At 50.3% G+C, this 19,109-nt stretch overlaps 1 protein-coding gene across 8 annotated transcripts in view; it reads left to right on the forward strand.

Annotated features, from left to right (window-relative positions):
• The window catches only part of FARS2 (phenylalanyl-tRNA synthetase 2, mitochondrial), a 616,343-nt gene that overhangs the window by 557,043 nt on the left and 40,191 nt on the right, over positions 1–19,109 (forward strand). For 7 of the 8 annotated variants that reach the window (XM_035030777.1, XM_035030780.1, XM_035030779.1 and 4 more), the window contains one exon: positions 2,052–2,346. The exons of the other annotated variant lie outside the window; for it this stretch is intronic. In XM_035030777.1, coding sequence (XP_034886668.1) covers positions 2,052–2,190 — 139 coding nt within the window. In that variant the 3' untranslated portion in view covers positions 2,191–2,346. Of the gene's footprint in view, positions 1–2,051; positions 2,347–19,109 lie in introns of those variants that run through there. 8 annotated transcript variants of the gene reach the window in all.

The following is a 19,109-nucleotide window of genomic DNA, read 5'->3' on the forward strand; positions in this document are numbered from 1 at the left end:
CTCCAGCAAGCAAAAGGAGGACAGGAGTGTGTCCCAGCAACTAAAGGCTCCAAAAAGAAGTCCCTAAAAAACAATGGGCCGCCTGGGCGGCTCAGTCGGTTGAGCATCTGACTCTTGATTTCAGCTCAAGTCATGATCTCAGGGTCGTAGAATCGAGCCCCACATCAGGCTCCACGCTCAGCAAAGAGTCCGCTTGTCGCTCTCCCTCTGCTTCTCCCACGGCTCACGTGTGTGCACGCTCTCTCTCTCTCAAATAAATAAATTAAATCTTAAAAAAAAAAAAAGATTTCCTAGAAAACAAATAAAAGTAAGTCTTCTCTCTCTTACCAGTGATGGTAGGAAAAGGCAAAGCTGGTTGATTTTCAGTTGAATCTACTGAATTATCACCAAATATTCTGCCAATTTTATTTCTCTCAATTTATAAAATTAATCCATATGTTTATGATTCATTTACACCTCACTCATCGAAATGTTTTATAAAAGCTGTGTGAATCCCAGGAATCCCGACAGGGGCCTTCTCTGAAGCACATAGAAACAAGATGATAAATTTTTCATTTTGGGTTGGAAATCTCAACTTGTCGAGTGGCCATATTACCAGCTCTTCAGCTAAGTAAGAGATGCCAGAGGAAACCAACGAGAAAATGTACTAACAGTTGCCACAAGGATACTCTGGCCTCACACTTGTATAGCACTTCATAATGTGCAGAGCCCTGTCACTTTCTAAATAGGTCTCTGCAACAGTTTGGAAAGCTTGGTGGAGTAGGCGCTGCTGTTAGCTCTTTCAACAGAGAAGGAACGGAGACCCAAGAAAGGCCCAGAGATGGAGGAGCCAGTGCTAGGACCCTGAGCTGCTCACCTCCTAAGGGGCCTCTGGGACTCAGGAGGGCGGGCAGAGGCGGTCCTCTGCAGTGCGCGCCCCCACCCCCCGCGCACACACACACAGGAAACCATCACACCCTTGCACCGTCTCCAGGTCCCTGACAACCTGGGCCCCCCGATCGCGAGGCCACACTTGTTCTCGTAAATGTTTGCATCATCTTCAGACATCTACAATTCCTCCGCCCTCTTTCTCCCTCCTTAACTCATTTCTCCTCCCCCAGAACCTTCCATCTCTCAGAAACTCAGGATGTTCAGCATCCTTTCTTGATGGCGTCTGGTTGAAAGAAAAGCCTGTCTTCTGCACCCGGGGGAGGCCAGGTGGGGGCTTCCAGCAGCTGCAGGAGGCCCAGTGCAGGAGGGCGCAGTTGCGCTGTACCTCTGCAGTGGACAGTTTCTTAAGGACCCCAGCAGGGTGGGCCTTGCCCTTCCAGCAGCACCGTGAGGCCATCCGGTGTATCTGCAGCACAGAGGTGCGCCGGTGGAGAAAGCATCTTGAAAGCATGTGCGTGGAGCATCTGTCCTGGGCGCTGCAGTGTTGGGACTTGTCACATGTCTCTGTGAAGACCCAGTTCTGCAAAAGGCCCCACTACCTGGACCTTGGAAGCATGTCCGTATGGCACAATTGTCTGTATGCTTTCCATGGCCCATAGGGGTGCGAAGAGAGTGATACCTCTCAGCCTTCTAGACGGCTAGAGCCCGCGGGGCCAGTCCCAGCCTTGGGACCCCAGTGTGCCTTCCATCCGTGATTGTTTTCTGTGCTGTGAGAAAGGTGGAGGCATACGGGCCTTGGTTCCTAACCCTCTCTGCTTATCAGAGTCCCCTGGGGAGCCGACAAAAAGCCCAGAAGCCCAGAACCCACGTCCCACCTGCTGGACCACGATCTCCAGGGCTTGGCCCCGGGAAAATCAGACTCCTAAGAAACGCCCTTCCTGGGGGACTTGAATGCCTCTGGGCAATGGGAAGCAGCAGTCCTGATTATTCAAGTCAGGGTTCCCCTAACCCACCTCCCAAAGCCCACAAGAGGCTGTTAGTGCGAGCGATGTCCCTGTACCGCCTGGATCCCATCCTCAGCTCGCCACTGGGTTTGAGCTGGCTGGAGACACCAGCATGGCTCCTGTAGGCGGAGGGCACGCCTGTCCCTCACTCACCTGCCTTTCTCTTCCATTCTCCAGGACGCACAGGACCAGCCACTGCTACCGCATCACCTACCGCCACATGGAGCGGACCCTGTCGCAGAGAGAGGTCGGGTGCGTGCACCAGGCCGTGCAGGAGGCCGTGGTGCGGCTGCTGGGCGCGGAGGGCAGGTTTTGATGCCACTGCCTGGACCAGGCTGCAGCCCCTCGGGGCTCTAAGGATTTGCGAGAGAGAAAAGGATGCTGTGTGTGGACTGGGGCATCCGTCATGTTGTGATAAATGGGTCGGTGTTAGGACTTTCAGAAAATAAAGGATCGCTCCTGAGAAACTGTTGACATAGCATTTGTCTTTTATCTGGGGAAATGGGGAAAAAAGAAGCAGCAATATAAGAGTTCCCTCTTCCTTTAAGAAATGCTTTGCCGGGCACCTGGGTGGCTCAGATGGTTAAGCGTCTGCCTTCGGCTCAAGTCTTGATCCCAGGGTCCTGGGATCGAGTCCCGCATCGGGCTCCCTGCTCCTTGGGAGCCTGCTTCTCTCTCTCTCTCTCTGTCTCTCATGAATAAATAAATAAAATCTTTAAAAAAAAAAAAAGAAATGCTTTGCCCGTTGGCGCTCGGTGTGGTTAATTGGTCCCTGGGTTCCATTAAGCTATAAACACCAGGCGTGTTTCTTGCCCAACAGGCTCTTCCACCCTTGTAATAAGTGAAGCCACACAAAGGGACATCCGAAACTCCAGACACCAGAAGATTGTTTGAATCCGCTTCCGTGCTTGCTTGCTTCTCTTCATTTTCTGCTTTGCAAAGGGCAGGCTTCAAACGGGGCACTAATGAAATGCCAGCCCCCCCCCAAAAGTGAAGACAGTCATGTGTCTGAGTGGGGCAGGGTATCTCTTGCTTTTCATAAACCCGTGGCTTAGAGCCAGGCCTCTGGCCCCAGGGCTTGGGCTTAGCTCCCTTCTGGCCCACCAGCGAGGAGAGAAAAGAACAAACGCCGCCCCAGAGGCTGGGAGGCACACAGGGGCCCCCTTCTTGAACCCCTGCGAGTTTTATTGCCTAACAGAAGGCCCCTGCTTCCGGAGACGACCTTTAAGGAAGAACACGGGGCTTTGATGTCTGCCCCCCCTTCTATCCCAGGCACTTTGTAGTCTGCCAGCCTCACTCCTGACCATTTTTAATAATCAAATTCCATCCCTGGCACGATGCTGGAGGCGGATGGAGGACTGCGAGGGCTGGGATAAATATTTGATGAGGGGTGGCCATTATCAGCTAGTGGCGTGGGGGGTGGGCAGCTCTTCTCAGAGGGAAGAAATGGGCTTTCATGTCATTTCACCTTGTTATTCATTTGTACTTTTCCTTTGGATTTTCAGGGAATTAAGGAAGCCGTGCCCCAACTCCTGCACCCAGGTGTGGAATCACACTGCTGTCCAGGGTCCTGGGGCCCCCCGGGTGCGATTCCTTAAGTGGATAGATCTGAGTGGGAATGCACAATATGATTCGTAATGTCTCCTTCAGTAGCGTTTGCTAGCAGACCACTTCTGCTCTGGCCTTGCGCTGCATTTCCAGAGGTCCTTTTTATCCCCAAGACGAGTTAGGCTTTGATTAATATTCTCCAGTAAAACAAGTTAGGTGGGTAATACCCAGAAAATCATGGTGCCCCACCTGGGCCACAACCAGAGCAAAGATTTGTCAGATCTTGTGCTTGTGCCAGCCCTCTACTCAGGCCTGGAGGAGTGACATTCAGGAGGGCTCACAGAGTGCTTTTCTGAACATTCCTCTCAATACACAGTATCTGTTATCTAAGGTTTACCAATGAGGCACAGAGGCCTGAAGAAGCCACAGGACTTGACCAGGAACGATACCCAGGAGGTGGCCGGCCTCACACTCAAGCCTGCTGCCTCCAGATTAGTAACTTCCATCTAAGCAGACATTGGTTGGTTGTAGGATCTGTGCCTCCCTCCTGCTCCTTGGGCCTCTGTTTCATTCGGAGAACTCCAGCCATGTGGGCTCCACTCTAGTGGGCTTGCCCTTGCGCCAAACTGGCCCCCCAGGGCTCAGGGAGCATCCAGCTCTTGACTTTTCATGTGCTTCCCACAGGAGAATACGTAACGAGAAAGGAAATAAGAAAAGCAATTTAATCCGTAAGATGAATAGCACTTTGCAGCCCAAGAGCAGACTGGCTCTGTATGAAGTCGAGCGTGGTGACTAACACCAGCACCAGCACCGTGGGCCTCTGGGATGCTCCGTTCCCTCCTTTGTGTAATAAGAATAATAATAACACCTACCGCAGAGGGTGCTCATGAGGACCAAAGGAGACATCTCCTGATCTGTACCTGGCATAGAACCTGGAACCTAACGAGCCAGCAGTAAATGATACCTGCTCTGACCATTATTCAGGTGGCAAAAGGTAGAACTGTGGAATATTAGAACACGAACAGATTCTGGAGAGGGGCGCTTAACAGAAGGTGGCTCAGTCAGTTGGGCATTCGACTCTTGGTTTCAGCTCAGATCATGATCTCGGGGTTGTGGGATCGAGCCCCATGTGGGGCTCCATGCTCAGTGGGGATTCTGCTTGGGATTCTTTCCCTCTCCCTCTGCCCCACCCCTGCTCTCTCTCTCTCTCTCAAATAAATCTTAAAAAAAAAAAAGATCCTGGAGAGCGCCATATCCCCCCCAGATGAGTATCTATATGTGAGAACACTGGAGTCCAGAGAGGCAAGACGACTTACCCGAGGGCACAGCTAATTACTGTAGAGCTAGGCCTAGAAGCAGGCTTTCCAGAGCCATTTTCCACAATACCACACTGAATCCGACATCTTGAGCATGTCTTTAGGTGTAAGGCCCACTGAAAGTCTTGACACTCGTAAGGGTCAGGAAGGCTCAGGCTACGGTTGCAGCCATGTCCTGGAGCTGAGCACCAAGTATCCTTCCAGCCCATGCATCACCTATCCGTGTGAGCAGGACTCTCGAGATGCCAGCCAGACAGAGGTCAGCAGGCTCTGGCTACTCAGAAGGTCATGGTGATAAATTCTGTGACCACCTGCAGCCTCGGGGGTGGAGCCTTGTGGGCTCCACAGCCACTCGTCCCTTTGTCCCCTCCCTGCTCTTCCGTCTTCCTGCTGGGTGACCCCCTGCTGACCCGATTCCCCTGCGCTGTCCCCTGGAACTTGTCATTCCTGTAATCAGCCAGCCACCGCCACACTGGCCCAATGTGCCCAGCCATTGGCTGGTGGTCTGGCAGACAAGAAATGAGAAAGGAAACCCTTTGCCACTGGAGGCTCTTTTATTTTTTTACTTTATTTTCATAAAGAAAGAATACATGGCCGCCTCCAAATGCCCACGTGCTGACTCTGCTTACCGAGACACCCCAGCGGACACGTCGTGTCCTCCGTCCTCAGGCCACGAGTGCGCCAGTCTCCCCACTGACCACCATCACTCAAACAGCACTTCCGGGCTACTAGCTGGGGCCATGAGCCCCTCCCCATCTGCAGGTCAGATGCGTATTTTCCTGGTAGTGGGAGGGCACGTGACCGTGACGGTGGAGTTGACGTGGCTGACATTGTGGTCTTCCAGGCATGATGCTCCACCTTCATTCAGCCATTTAGATCGGGGCCGCTGTTCTGTGCAACAGATGGAGCCAGGGAAAGAGGGGCCAAGTCCAGCCTTCCTGGAGTTTATGCGCATCCTCTCCTTCCATCCTCACAAGCCCCCGAGGCTCATGCCATTACCATCTCATCTCCAAGGGCGAGATTAATTGTGTGCAGGGAGATGTTGCACAGCCAGCATTGGAGGAAGCCCTTCTGACTCCCAGGCCCGTGCCCCTAACACTGCCTCCCACTCCTCCCTGTGCAACTGCCCAGGCCCTGGGACAGTGCTAGTCAGGGCTGGGAATCCCCTCCGGACCGTGGCAGAGGCAACGGGCCACCGTTGAGGAGACGTTGCCGGCAGGGGCTTCAAGCTTCAGGATGGTGACAACAGCACAGACAAGCCACAGGAACTCTCCGTGAGGTGCTAGGGCCCTGGAGGTAGGCCCTTGGGACCAGCTACGGGATCTGTGTCAAAACCGCTGGAAGCCCCTTTTGATCCCCTGACGCTCGAAGCCTCCAGTAGAATTCACACTTGTAGCCATAGCTGCTTCTGGACAGCAAGTCAGATTCAAGGTCACTGTCAGGGCCGAAAAGGTCAGCTCCTGAGTGACAGGGGAGAACCCAAAACTGAACAGTCTAGGACCCTGCAAGAACAATCCATGCTCCCAGGAGGGAGTCCTGGCACCGGGGTGGGGCGGTGGGGCAGCCTGACAGGAGATAATGTGGTTATTTCCGACCTCAAGGTCGCATTGGCTCTGGGATTTCTGGGTGGCTTCTATACCCAGAAATGCCGTATTGCTCTAAAAGCAATCAACGGCAACCAAAAAGCCCGCACCCTATTCAAAGGCGGGGGTTCGAGGCGGATTTCCTGTGAGGTTGACGCGACCGTCCTGCTCTGGTACTTTTTCTCTCCCATCCCTGAGCCCTGAGGATGTTCCCAGGAGGAGAGCAGCGCAGGGGTGCCCCAGACGGGTCACCTAGCATCCCTAAGACTTGTTTTCCTCCGCGCTAAAATGGAGGTGACAATCCCTACCCTTCTTCCTGCAGACTGAGTATGAAATGAATGGCTCAGCAAGCAGTAAGAAAATCAGGTGTAAAACTCCTAAGTATTTCCTGTTAGCCTCATGACAACGGTCTGTCTACTAAGAAGTTGGAAACATCAAGCCCAAGGCCAGCACCAGAGTCCTCTAGTCAGTGGGTAATAGAGCTGGAATTTAAGGCCACGTTTCCATAAGACGAAAGCGCACGACCCTTACACCAGGCCGTGCGTCTGCCAGGCCCCGAAAAGAACACTGAGACAGCACATTACCCTCTGCAGCCGCAGCTGTAAAAAGGGGAGTGCCCTCCGTGGCCTTCTCTCTCAAAATGAAGGCCAGTGTGTGTGTGTGTGTGTGTGTGTGTGTGTTTCCCTATGGTGCATACAAGCCTTACAGAGGGCTTGGCGTTCTCGTGAATCAAACGATGGAGGGGATGCCAGGCCACACTGAGTTAACAGCAGAAATCAAGGAAGGCACTCGAGATGGGTTACACGACAAGGATGGATCCAGGAAGAAAATCATTTTCTGATTTTCTCTCTAAAGCAGCACTTCCCAGCCCAGGATCCCTGCCACACCCCGAGCTCCTGGCGGGCCTGGCGCAGGACTCAGGTGCCCCCGGGGCTGCGCAAAGATCGTGGCTAACTGGCGAGACGGCGGCACCTCGTCTTCCCCGGCCAAGAAAGGATCTCAGAATGCAAGTGTGTGCGCTTGACATTTTATAAAGGGAACTTGAGAGTCTATTTTTAACATCTTCTAACCTATCAAGAGTGAATTATTTGAAGTCATCTATACTTTATTAGTAATAAGAAATAACTAGGGTGCCCCAGCAACTCCATGGAGAAAGGGAAGTCTTTTCAACAATAATAGCTGGTTATCCGCATAAGAAAAAAAGAAAAGAATCTCCTTTTCTTCACACTTCACACTTCTCTTTACTTCACACTGAACACAAAAAGTAATTCGAGATGGAGCATAGACCTAAATATGAAATCCAGAACTTGTAAGGCTTTAGGAAGAAAACATAAGGGACTATCTCTGTGACCTTGAATAGGCAAAGATTTCTTAGAAAGAACACAGAAGGAATTAGTAAAGAAAAAAATGACAAATTGGACCTTTTCACGATGTAAAACTTCCACTCTTTGAAACGCATCATTAAGAAAATGAAGAGGCAAACCATAGATTGGGAGAAAATATTTACAACCTATGTTTCACAAAGGACTTAGACCCAGAACACACAAACATTTCCTACAATTCAATAATAATTAAAAAAAAAAAAACCCTTTGAACAAAATGGGCAAAGACTTGAACAGAGAAGATTTATAAATGGCCAAGAAGATGAAAAGTTGCTCAGCCCTTTCAGCTGGTCAGGAAACGCGTTTCTGAAGTTATGGAGCGGACAGAACTAATCTACAGTGGCAAACGCAGATAGATCAGAGGTTGCCTGGGTCTGGGAAGTGATTGACTGAAAGGGGCACACAGGGCATTTTTAGGTGATGGAAATGTTCTATATCTTGAGAGGAGGGCAGTAACGCGGACAAATGCATTTGTCAAAACTCATCAAACCATCCACTTGAAGATCTATGCCTTTTGCTGTATGTAAATTATGGATGTACAATAACAAAGAGACAAATTTTCGTGCTGCATCTCACGACCAAATGAATGCTACAGCTCAGAAGCAGAGAAAGCCTCAGATTCTGGAAGAGTTGGGCAGAGAAGGTTCTAGAAGGACTCTGGGGGCAAGATCACCCGAGTCCATGGTGCACCTGGGTGGGCAGCTAGCTCTGCAGGGGAGACCGGGCGAAGGTGGAGGAGCAAGGGTGCAAGCCCAGGCCCGCACAGGACGCAGGTGAGAAATGATGGGGCCCTCGCTGCTGTCCTCGGAGCGGGGGGTGCACGCAGGGGACTGGCCGGCGGACTCAGTGGTACAGAGCAGAGGGAAAGGAGGGGACCCGAGGGCTGCTGGTAGAGCCTCTGGTTTAGCCATGTAGCTGCTCCCCAAAGTCCTTGGGGCTGGAGCAGCTCCGTGACATGAGCCACGCTGCACCCCTGGGCATGGAGCTTATAACAAAGCACGTCCCGGGTCCATCTTCCATCAGTGGGAATCACCCAGGGTCACAGGGAAGCCAGGCAGGTGGCCCGTGGCTTCCGGATCCACAGAATATCTGTCTCCCACCTGGGGGAGGCTCAGAGCGAGGCCCGGTTGAGAAATCCGACTCCAGTGACACTCTCCCTCCTGCCCTCAGGCCACCAGGCCTAACCACAGCCCCCAAGCCCCCTCACCCTGGGGGTCACGACCTGGGAGGAGCCGAAGGCCTTGCTGAGGGGTAAAGCCCCCCGCCTCAGGCAGCAGAGGTGAAATGTGGCTCTGCCACTGAGTAGCTGGGTGACCCTGAGGAGTTCCTGAGCCTCCTGACTCAGTTTCCCCATTTTACAAATGGGAATACTAATCATACTCATGGGACCGTGATGGGGGTTAAATGAGCTAAGGCATGGAAGCTCTTAGTTTTTAGCACAGTGAGCTATTACAGCTATATTAATATTTTTCCTAAGCCCATGTTGGGAAACTGTTCTGGAATTAGGTGGTGGTGATGATTGCTTAACTATGTGGACGTACTAAAATCCACCGCAGTGTATGCTTCGGAAGGGTGACTTTTATGGCATGTGAATTCTATTTCAATCAAATTGTTATTTTTTTTTAATGTTAAGAACGTTGACATCTAATAGTAATAAAATGTTGTAAATATGTATTTACCGTATGACCCAGCGATTGCATCCTTCAAGTATCTCCCGAGAGAAATAAAAGGAGGGATCTTACTGAGTTCGGGCTAATGTGGAAACGGGCAGAAGTGCTGTGCCTTCTCCGGAGCTGGCAGTGCTCGGTCCTCCGCTCCTTCCCCGGGATCTGGCCACCCAGAGTCCCGCCCGCAGCTCCAGCACAAGGCCCGGGGGCCGACTGGACCAGGCATCCGGAACAGGGCTGCTGTTTTCTCGTGCCTATGGACCTTGCAGCCTTCCGCCCCTCCCCAGGGCAGGAGGGGCAGCCCTTGACCTCCTGAGGAAGCCTCAGGGGGCCAGCTCCTTACTTGGTCACGTGGGGCCCCCTGAACCATGAGCGTCGCCCAGGAGCCGGTTAGGAATGCAGGGTCCCAGGCCCCTGCCCCAGACCTGCCAAATCAGAATCCGCATTTAACAAGATCCCAGATGATCGGTGTGTGTGCTAGATCTCCAGAAGCTTTGGGCTAGAGCTTTGAGCTCCTTTCAGAGCGGGGAAGGTTGAACTGCTCATCGTCAGGGCTTAACCAGGCTGCAAAGGGAACGAGGAAGAAAATTCCACCTCTCAGATCCTTGACGGCCGCTGTTATGAGTTGCATTGTATCTACCCAAAAAGGCGATGTTGAAGCCCTAACCCCCCCAGTTACTGCAGAGTGTGACCTTATTTGGAGACAGGGTCATTGGCAATAGAATTCGTTTAAGATAAGGTCATTTACTGGGATAGAGCGGGCCCTCAACCAGGAGGCCTGGTGTCCCTGTAGGAAGATGGCCACCTGAGGACAGAGACACCCAGGGAGAGCACCACGCAACGTGTGACAATAGAGGCAGAGATTGGAGTTATGTAGACCCGAGCCAAGGAACCCAAAGATGGCCACCAAGCCACCAGAAACCGGCAAGGGATGACTACGGAGGCAACATGGCCTTGCAACACCTTGAATTTGGACTTCTGGTCTCTGGAGCTGTGAGGAGGGTCACCTCACAGTTGGCCCCCTGACTCTGCCTGGGGAGGGAGCTAGGAATCTGGGGGCTGTGCTGTCTTTAGGTGGAGACAGGCCTTCAAGAGGAAGAACAAGTTTCAAATGCCCTTCACATGCTAGGTGAGTCTTCTGCATCCTCCGAGAATCCGCCCCACATTGCGAAGGGAGCAGCAGACTCTGACTGAGGATCTGACTCACCGTCCAGGTTGCAGATGGCTGGGCATGCTTCCGGGCGGCCACTTCCACGTGGCCCCAGCCAGTGGCCCCTTCCCTATGTCTGCCTGGGCAGAGGGAGTCCTGCCTGTTTCAAGGGAGTTCAAGGGATCCCAAGTACCATCTCTCATCCGGTTTCATTTGCCCTTCCCCGCAGAGCCTTCGCTTCAGGTGGCTGGATGGAACTCCCTCCATCCCAGCTTCTCTTCCTTCTTTTTCTTTCTGCCCCTCCCACCTCCCCTCTTCCTCTGTCCCCCATCCAACTGCCCCCCTGCCCAGGCCACCTAGAGAAGGCGGCTCTGGCCTGGATGAATTCAGCCCTGGATGATGGAGGGCTGAAACTGCGGCCCCTGCCAGAGGGAGGTACATTGGCCTCGGCTCACCTGCTCACCCCCTTTGATGAGGGAAACGGTGCCTGGCAAATCACCGCTCCCTGGCAAGGGCAGCCACTAATTCTCCTGTCACTGCGCATTAATCAGCTCCACGTCCAGGCTGGGCACAGGCAGCAGGGCCTCTTAATAGCTCACTGAGCTTCTCCGTCCCTGTACCGACGAGCAACCAACAGGACCCCAGAGGAGAGGGGGCTGAGCAGCGCTGGCCTCCCTGCTTCACACCGCGCAGCTGGCTGGCTCTGAAGCGGTCACTCTGTGCTGTTCCAGTCGGGGCCCAAGCACCCCAGGGTACCTGCCTTTTCTGGGCCAACCCCTCTGGCAGGCTGTGAATGGCGTTCACTGGTGACTCCACTCAGACCAGGACAATCTGTTCATTCCTGGAGTTTATGCTGTGTGGGGCTCAGGGCTTGAAATATACTGTTTAGTAGGGTTGCCTAAAGCACATTCTTACGATAAGGAAGATAACACAGGCAGTTCACCAAAGTGGTCAGGAACTTGGGCTTCGGAATCAGGCAGATGCACGTTGAAATGTGAGGTCCTTGAGCACAATGCCTCTTAACCTCACGGAGCCACAGCTGCGGGATGGGATGCTAGACTGTTATAAGGATTAAGTGACACAGTGCGTGGGAAACCAGCTAGCATTGGAGCTGGTGAACAGACAATGAAGAAAGAAAGGAAATCTGGTTGTGGATTCAGAGAAGACTGCAATCCCAACTGGAGGGATTGTGAGGTCTGGGAAGTTTCTGGAGAAAATGTGGCACTTGGAGGTGTCCCAAAAGGTCTGGACCCAAGGGAACTTTAGCAATCATTTGTCCAGTGGCCCCATTATAGAGATGAATTGCTGAGGCCCAGAGAAGTCAAATGACTTGCTGTATTATCTGGGTGATTTCAATTTCCATTGAAATCAGAATACCCAATCTAGACTGGCTTACACGATTATCTCAGAGAACGAGAAGCCTGCAGGACACAGCTGATTCAGCAGTCTGATGCTGTTACTGAGACCCCAGGCTCTTCTCATCTTTGTGTTCTGCCAACTGCACTGTTAGGACGATGTCTTCCCCTCATGGTTGCAATAGGGCTGCAAGAGCATCAACCAACATATCTCCATACAGCCTCCAAAAGCAGGAATGAAAACGGCAAAGGGTCTTAGTTTCTCTTCACAAATTTCTTTTTATCATAGGGAACATATTTCTTTGCTTTCTCTCAAGTCTCATTGGCCAGGATTGGTTCACATGCCCATACTCCAACATCAAGACAACTGGGGAAGGAAGTATCTAGCATTTCCAGCCTCTATTGTAGGAAAAAGTCTCTACCAGAGAAAGTAAGGGGAGCAGGGAATGTTATTTTATAGGAAACCAACAGTGTCTCCCAGACTGGCCCAATGTCATTCAGCTACTTGGCAACCAGAAACCACAGGAACTAGAATGGAACCCATTTCTCTGGATGCCAGGCCCAGGGACACTTCCAGATCTCTCCTGCATTTTGCTGCCTCTTTGCTGAGCAGCCTTAAAAATGGAGTGTGGTGAAAAACAGGGGGAGGGGCAACTTGTCCCAGGCCAGGGGACTAGTTAAGCTGAAACTTGGGGTCCAGACTCTGAACAGAGTGTGTTTAGAGGCCAGGCCAGGCAGGGTGAGACTGTGGAGCTCAGGCTGGTTGTGCTAGATGCTAAGGCCACTCCAACTGAGACCTCCACGCACTTCCCACAGAGCTCACCCCCAAGACCTTTCCACCCGCGAGAATGGCCAACATCCGTTTGTGGATTAATCAGTCACGGACACTGGTGTTCACAACATGAAAGATGGCCCTCCAGAGTTGACTCTTTATGAAGTGTGTTTAACTCACGGCCCATGCCTTTTCTTCTAGTGTTCCTAAACTCTTTACAAATGTTCATTTATTTATGTCCTTAACTCATGGTTAGGCAGATGGCAAATAATCTTTCCATCAATGAGAGTATTCACTACCTAGACAATGGAGGGACTGGTTCAAAATCCCACAGAAACCGGTGTTCTGATTCACGGGGGCTTCCTGTATTTGCGGTCAGGGACGGTGTGTATCACCAGAAATCAAACTGCTAAGCCCTCGGGTGCTTTCTTTTTTTTTTTTTTTAAAGATTTTATTTATTTATTTGACAGAGAGAGACACAGCGAGAGAGGGAACACAAGTAGGGGGAGTGGGAGAGGGAGAGCAGGCTGCCCACTGAGCAGGGAGCCCGATGTGGGACTCGATCCCAGGACCCTGGGGTCATGACCTGAGCTGAAGGCAGTCACTTAACCAACTGAGCCACCCAGGCGCCCCCTCGGGTGCTTTCTTAAATTAAATGTCAAGATAGCAATTGTGGTTGCCCCAAAGTCTTGGAGGCAGGGAGCAGCCAGGCCCAGGCAGGGGGACTGCATGTGGCTCCTGGTGGTGGGGCCCTGGTGTTAAGGATGGTGAGAGACGCACTGGAGAAGGCAGGTATCATGACTGCCAGCCAAGGGCAGGAGAACATACCCATAATCTGGGAAGGTGGCCAGGGAAGCGGAAGGGAAAGCCAGGAGGAGCTGGGCAATGATCCCTATGGGAGACGGCTGAGGGGTGGAGAGGGTTGACAGAGAGGCGAGATGGAAATGAGAGATAAAGACCTGGGGCTGACCGGATGAGCTGAGAATGACAGGAGAAGGGCGGCATCATCACAGACATGGACGACACGGCAGGGGAGCGGTCTGGAGAGAGGCGGGGGTGTCCTTTTCCTTCAGGTTTTCTCAGCACAGGATCTCTTGGCTCTGACCATGCTGAGATCCTGGGGGAGGCCAGGCTTTGGGTCTGGCTCCTCTGGGAGGCCAGACTGTGCTGTGGCATCTAGAAGAAATGAATTCTCTCTTCATTGCCTCATTCCTTCGTCAGGGTCAGAACCGAGGTACCACCTCTCATGGTAGAAAGGAGGAAACTGAGGACCTCATGGGCACCGTCACTTCCACGAGGCCTGGCTGTCAGTGGCAGAATGGAGGCCAGATGCAGAGCTCCAGGCCTGGCCTAGGGCACTTTCCTGCCAGGCCAATGCTTTGATGGATTTTTTTTTTTTTTAACCACCAAGAAACTCATTTGTGACTTTTTTTCCCTAAGGACCCCATGTTTTAAGAGATTTTCATCTACCAAACAACTGCATTTATCAAGTAATAATTTATTCATTTTCCCATTTTTTAAATTAATCAAAGATAGACATAGCTGCCAGCCGGAGACTCTGATCAGCAGGAGATAACCCTTATTACCACCCTGGGTTGATTTAATTCCTGCCAAAAGCAAAGAAACTTGACATTTTAGATAGCCTGAATAGCCTCATTGTGGGAACGTGGAGGTTTTCCATTAAGCTTTGTGAAATATTCAAAACAGCTCCTGGACCCCCACCACTGAATCGTGGAGACCCTGGCCTCCGGGGACCCCTCTTGGGAACCACTGCACCGCATGATACAGGAAGTAAGACACAGAGGGAATGTCACTGTCCCAGAGTCCTGCCACTACACTGTTAAAGGGTTTGTGGCCTGGATCGAGCCCCTACCAGCCAGGAGCCTTGGACAGACCACTCAATCTCCCTGAGCCTCAGTTTTCCCATCAGTAAGATGGGAATGAGGCATTAGTCAGGGATCTTAGTCGCAAGCAACAGAAACAAACTCTGCTCATATCAAGCTGAAAAAAAGTGTGTTAAAAAGAAGCTAAGAAAAGAAGTGGGACTGCTCCTCTGTAAGTTAAACATAGAATTACCATATGACCTAGCAATTCTACTCCTCAGTACATACCCCAAAGAACCAAGCACAGGTGTTCAAACAAACACTTTTACAAGACTATTCACAACAGCTCTGTTCCCAAATAGCCAAAAGTTGGAAACAACCCAAACATCCATCAGTGGGTGAATGGATGAGCAAACTGTAGTCCATCCACACAATGGAATATTCTTCAGCCATAAAAGGGAATGAAGTTCCAATAACATGCTAGAACACGGGTGAACCTTGAAAATACTGTGCTTAGTGACAGAAGCCAGGCACAAAGACCACGTAATGAGTCCATTCATATGACGCCTCCAGAATAGACAGATCCTTAGAGGCCGAATGCAAATTAGCAGTTGCCAAGGGCTGGAGTGTGGACAGGGGAGGAGTGGAAAGTCATTGCTTAATGGGCGTGGGGTTTCCATGTGAGGTGATAAATTCTAGAACTAGATGGTGGTGATGGTTGCACAACAGTGCTTGATGCCTCTGAATTGTGCAACTGAAAATGATTTGGGTGCTAAATTTTATATTGTGCGTATTTTACCAGGATAAGAAAAAAGTCCATGCAGAGGTGTGGTGGCGGAGGGGGGGTGGCGCGGGGGGCGGGGGGGGGAAGGTGCTGGGTGAATCGCAGAGTGGCTGGGAGCCACACCTCTATCCTCACCATGAGGACACCACCACCACAGCCACACAGACACTGCCCCTTGCCCTGCTGCCCAGGGTCTCTGTCTCTGCAGCCACTCTGACCTCAGGTCCCCGAGACTCCAGGCTGGTGCATCAGATTGGGGGTGCAGAGTCATGGCCCTCGTGGAGTGCAAGGCAGCCTGGGGCCTGTAGTCTCTGGTATCTTTACCTTGTCTCGTGGGAATCCGCTCCATCGAGACACGAAAGGGAGCCATTGTCCCAGACGCGGGAAGGCAGGTGAGAGGTTGTTAGAAGGACGAGTGCACGGAGCTCATGTCTACTTCAGAGGCAACAGAGAGCAGAGAGAAAGAGCCTGGGGTGTGGGGGGATGTGAGAGACCAGGAGAGAAGCAGGTCACAAAGCAAATACTGCTCTTCAAAAGGTTTGCGGCGTAAGGTGACCTTTCCCTTCCCTCTTCATCCTTTTCTGAACACTCTCTACCACCCCACCACTCACAAATTCATTATTCAGAGACAATTGTTCTTCACCTTTCCTGTCTAGAGGTTTCTACCCTTTGAACAAGATGACAATAGCTGCTGGTCATTTATCTAGTGGACACTAATCTTTGCCGCTGGCTTTCTGTGATTCATTTTGTGGTTTAACACAGGGGCCCGACCACTTAAAAGCCACCTAACAGTGAGACCGTGTCTGGGAGTGGGGCCAGCTGAGGGCGACCAGATGCTGGGTACCTGCTGTTCGGGCACAGTCCCAACCTTTTCGTTCCCCACTCGGGTGGGGGAGATTCAACACATGCAATGGAAAATCTTGCCTCAAATTTCTAATACAAACTTTTCAAGAAGCAATTGGAAGGAAAAGAGACAGGTAAGATCAGAGTTAGGTTTTTAAGTGTTTTTCTATTTGATGTAATTTTAAACTTCCAGAGAAGTTGCAAAAATAGTGCAAGGAACTCCCTTATACCTTTACTCAGGTTCACCACTTGTTTATGTTGATTGGCTTTATCATTCTCCCTCCCCGACACTGCTCCATCTGGCTGCAAATACCCCAGTAGATATTTCTCAAGAACAGGGACAATCTTTTATATAATGACAGTATAATTGTCCAAACCTAGAAATTCTACACGGATAAATATTATTGCCTAATCCTCAGTCCATATTCACAATTCATCAGTTGTGCTACTAATGTCCATCGAAGCTATCTGGGGATTTTCAAAGTGTTGGTTTCTAGATTAATGCCACCGTGGTCAGAGAAAATGCTCCCCCAAGAGTTCAACCTTTTGACATTTCCTACATGTTCTTCTTTTTTTTAAATTTTAATTCCAATATAGTTAGCATACAGTGTATATTAGTTTCGTGTGTACAATACAGTGATTCAACACTTTCATACATCACTCAGGGCTCATCATGGGAAGGGTCCTCTTAATCCCCTTCTCCCATTCCACCTATCCCTCCCACCACCTCCCCTCTGGTAACCATCTGTTTGTTCTCTAGAGTGAAGAGTCTGTTTCTTGGTTTGTCTCTTTTTTTCCCCCTTTGTTCATCTGTTTTGTTTTTTAAATTCCACGTATGAGTGAAATCGTATGGCATTTGTCTTTCTCTGACTTATTTCACTTAGCATTATACTCTCTAGTTCCATCCATGTCCTTGCAAATGGCAAGATTTCATTCTTTTCTATGACTAAGTAACATTCCATTGTGTATATATATATATATATATATATATATATATTCGTGTGTGTGTGTGTAAGTGTGTGTATACCAGATACACATCTTCTTTATCCATTCATCTATTAGTAGACACTTGGGCTGTTTCCATAATTTGGTTATGGTAGATAATGCTGCAATAAACATGGGGATGCATATATCAATTCAAATTAGGGTTTTCATATTCTTTGGGTAAATACCCAGTAGTGCAACTACTGGATCACATGGTAGTTCTATTTTGAATTTTTTGAGGAACCTCCGTACTTTTTTTCCATAGCAGCTGTACCATCCTGCATCTTCTTTTATGGGCCCTCCCCTCAGCACTCCACAGCTTCCTCCTCCCAGGTTCCCTGGACTCTCTCCCAGGCCTGCGCAGTCAGAGGCCAGCCGTGGACCCTGGGGCAGTTTATATCCAGATGTTAGGCTCCCCTCACTGGCTCTCTCCTATCTGGCATTTCCCCATTTGTTTTACAGCCCTGCAGGCAGCCCCTCTCCCAGCTCTGACTCCTCAAGGCAGTAAGACTGAGTTTTCTGCCTCAGCTCCATCTGGTCCACCTGCTGACCAGGGAGTGTCCAGGTGAGAGCCAGACAAGCACCCATTCTACCCAGAGCTAGTGCCCTTCCAGTTTCTGCCATTCATATCCACTCTCTAGCACCTTCCCATAGTTGGGGTTTTTTTTAAATGTTCTGTCCAGAGTTTATACATCAGTATGCACACACACACATACACACACACACAATTAAGAATACATCTTGTTTTTGCCTCATTCTATAATGTGTACTATCACTCTAAACAGAACAAACTTGACCCCAACATGATGACTTTCGATTTCATTTGGGTTTCATCTGATTTACTTATTTACTTATCTGATGAAATTATTGAATCTTTCCTTAACATTACATGAAGAGGTCATTTGGAGACTTAATATAAATCGCAAAAGAATTCAGTTAGGCAAAACTAAACACATACGAAATAAACCAGATACCTTATGCTTAAACCTATGAATACATCGACCAGAAATTCACTTACACCTAAATGTGCAAAGGAGGAAGCATTGCTGAAACATTTCAGCTTGTATTTTATAAAACAGTTTTAAAATATTTGACATAGTTTAGTAATATTCTAGAAAACAGTCTGCCTAGTTTGGATGGTATATTGGTTTTCTCAGGCTGCTATGACAGAGTACGATAGGCTGAGTGGCTTAAATACCAAAATATTTTCTCTCACAGTTCTGGAGGCCGGAAGCCCAAGATCAGGGTGTCAGTGGGATTGGTTCCTTCTGTGGCCTCCATCCTTGGCTTGTAGATGCCACCCTCTCCCTGGGTCCTCACACAGTCTTCCTGCTGTGTGGTCTGTGTCCTGATCCCCCACTTCTTATGAGGACACCAGCCAGATTGCTTTAGGGCCCATCCCAGTGACCTCTTTTAACCTTAGTTACCTCTTTAAAGACCCTATCTCCGAATATGGTCAGCTGAGGTACTGGAGGTTAGGACTCATATGAATTTGGGGGTGGGGGGGGCACAATTCAGCCCATTACCGATAGACAGTCTCCTCAGTCTCCTGCCTTTGGTGTACTGACACATACTTTACCTCACAAGGAGTGAGGAATGGACTTGATCTTAAGGAGAGTGGGGGCCCTAGCGAGCCAGGCGCACTCTGACAAGAAACCCATTCAGAGGCCCAGGAGATTCTAGAGTGGACTGCTCAATCCCCGTGTCCTGGTCATACCTTACCCCAAGGAGGAGAGAGATGGGAGCAGCACCTGACAGATGTGGAGGCTGGACTTGAGATCACCTCAGTATGGATCTCCCTAGACTGGCTCATTCTTAATCTGACCAATATCTACTTTATTCTTTTTTTCTAATTAAAAACATTAGCAATTATGGATCTGGTAACTAATCAAATGGCACAAAAGAACTTGTGATGGGGCGCCCGGGTGGCTCAGTCGGTTAAGCGTCTGCCTTCCGCTCAGGTCATGATCCCAGGGTCCTGGGATGGAGCCCCGCATCGGACTCCCTGCTCAAGTGGGGAGCCTGCTT

This window comes from Mirounga leonina, unplaced genomic scaffold, assembly GCF_011800145.1.
Source record: "Mirounga leonina isolate KUSES-001 unplaced genomic scaffold, KU_Mleo_1.0 Mir_366, whole genome shotgun sequence".
In the NCBI taxonomy this organism is placed as follows: domain Eukaryota; kingdom Metazoa; phylum Chordata; class Mammalia; order Carnivora; family Phocidae; genus Mirounga; species Mirounga leonina.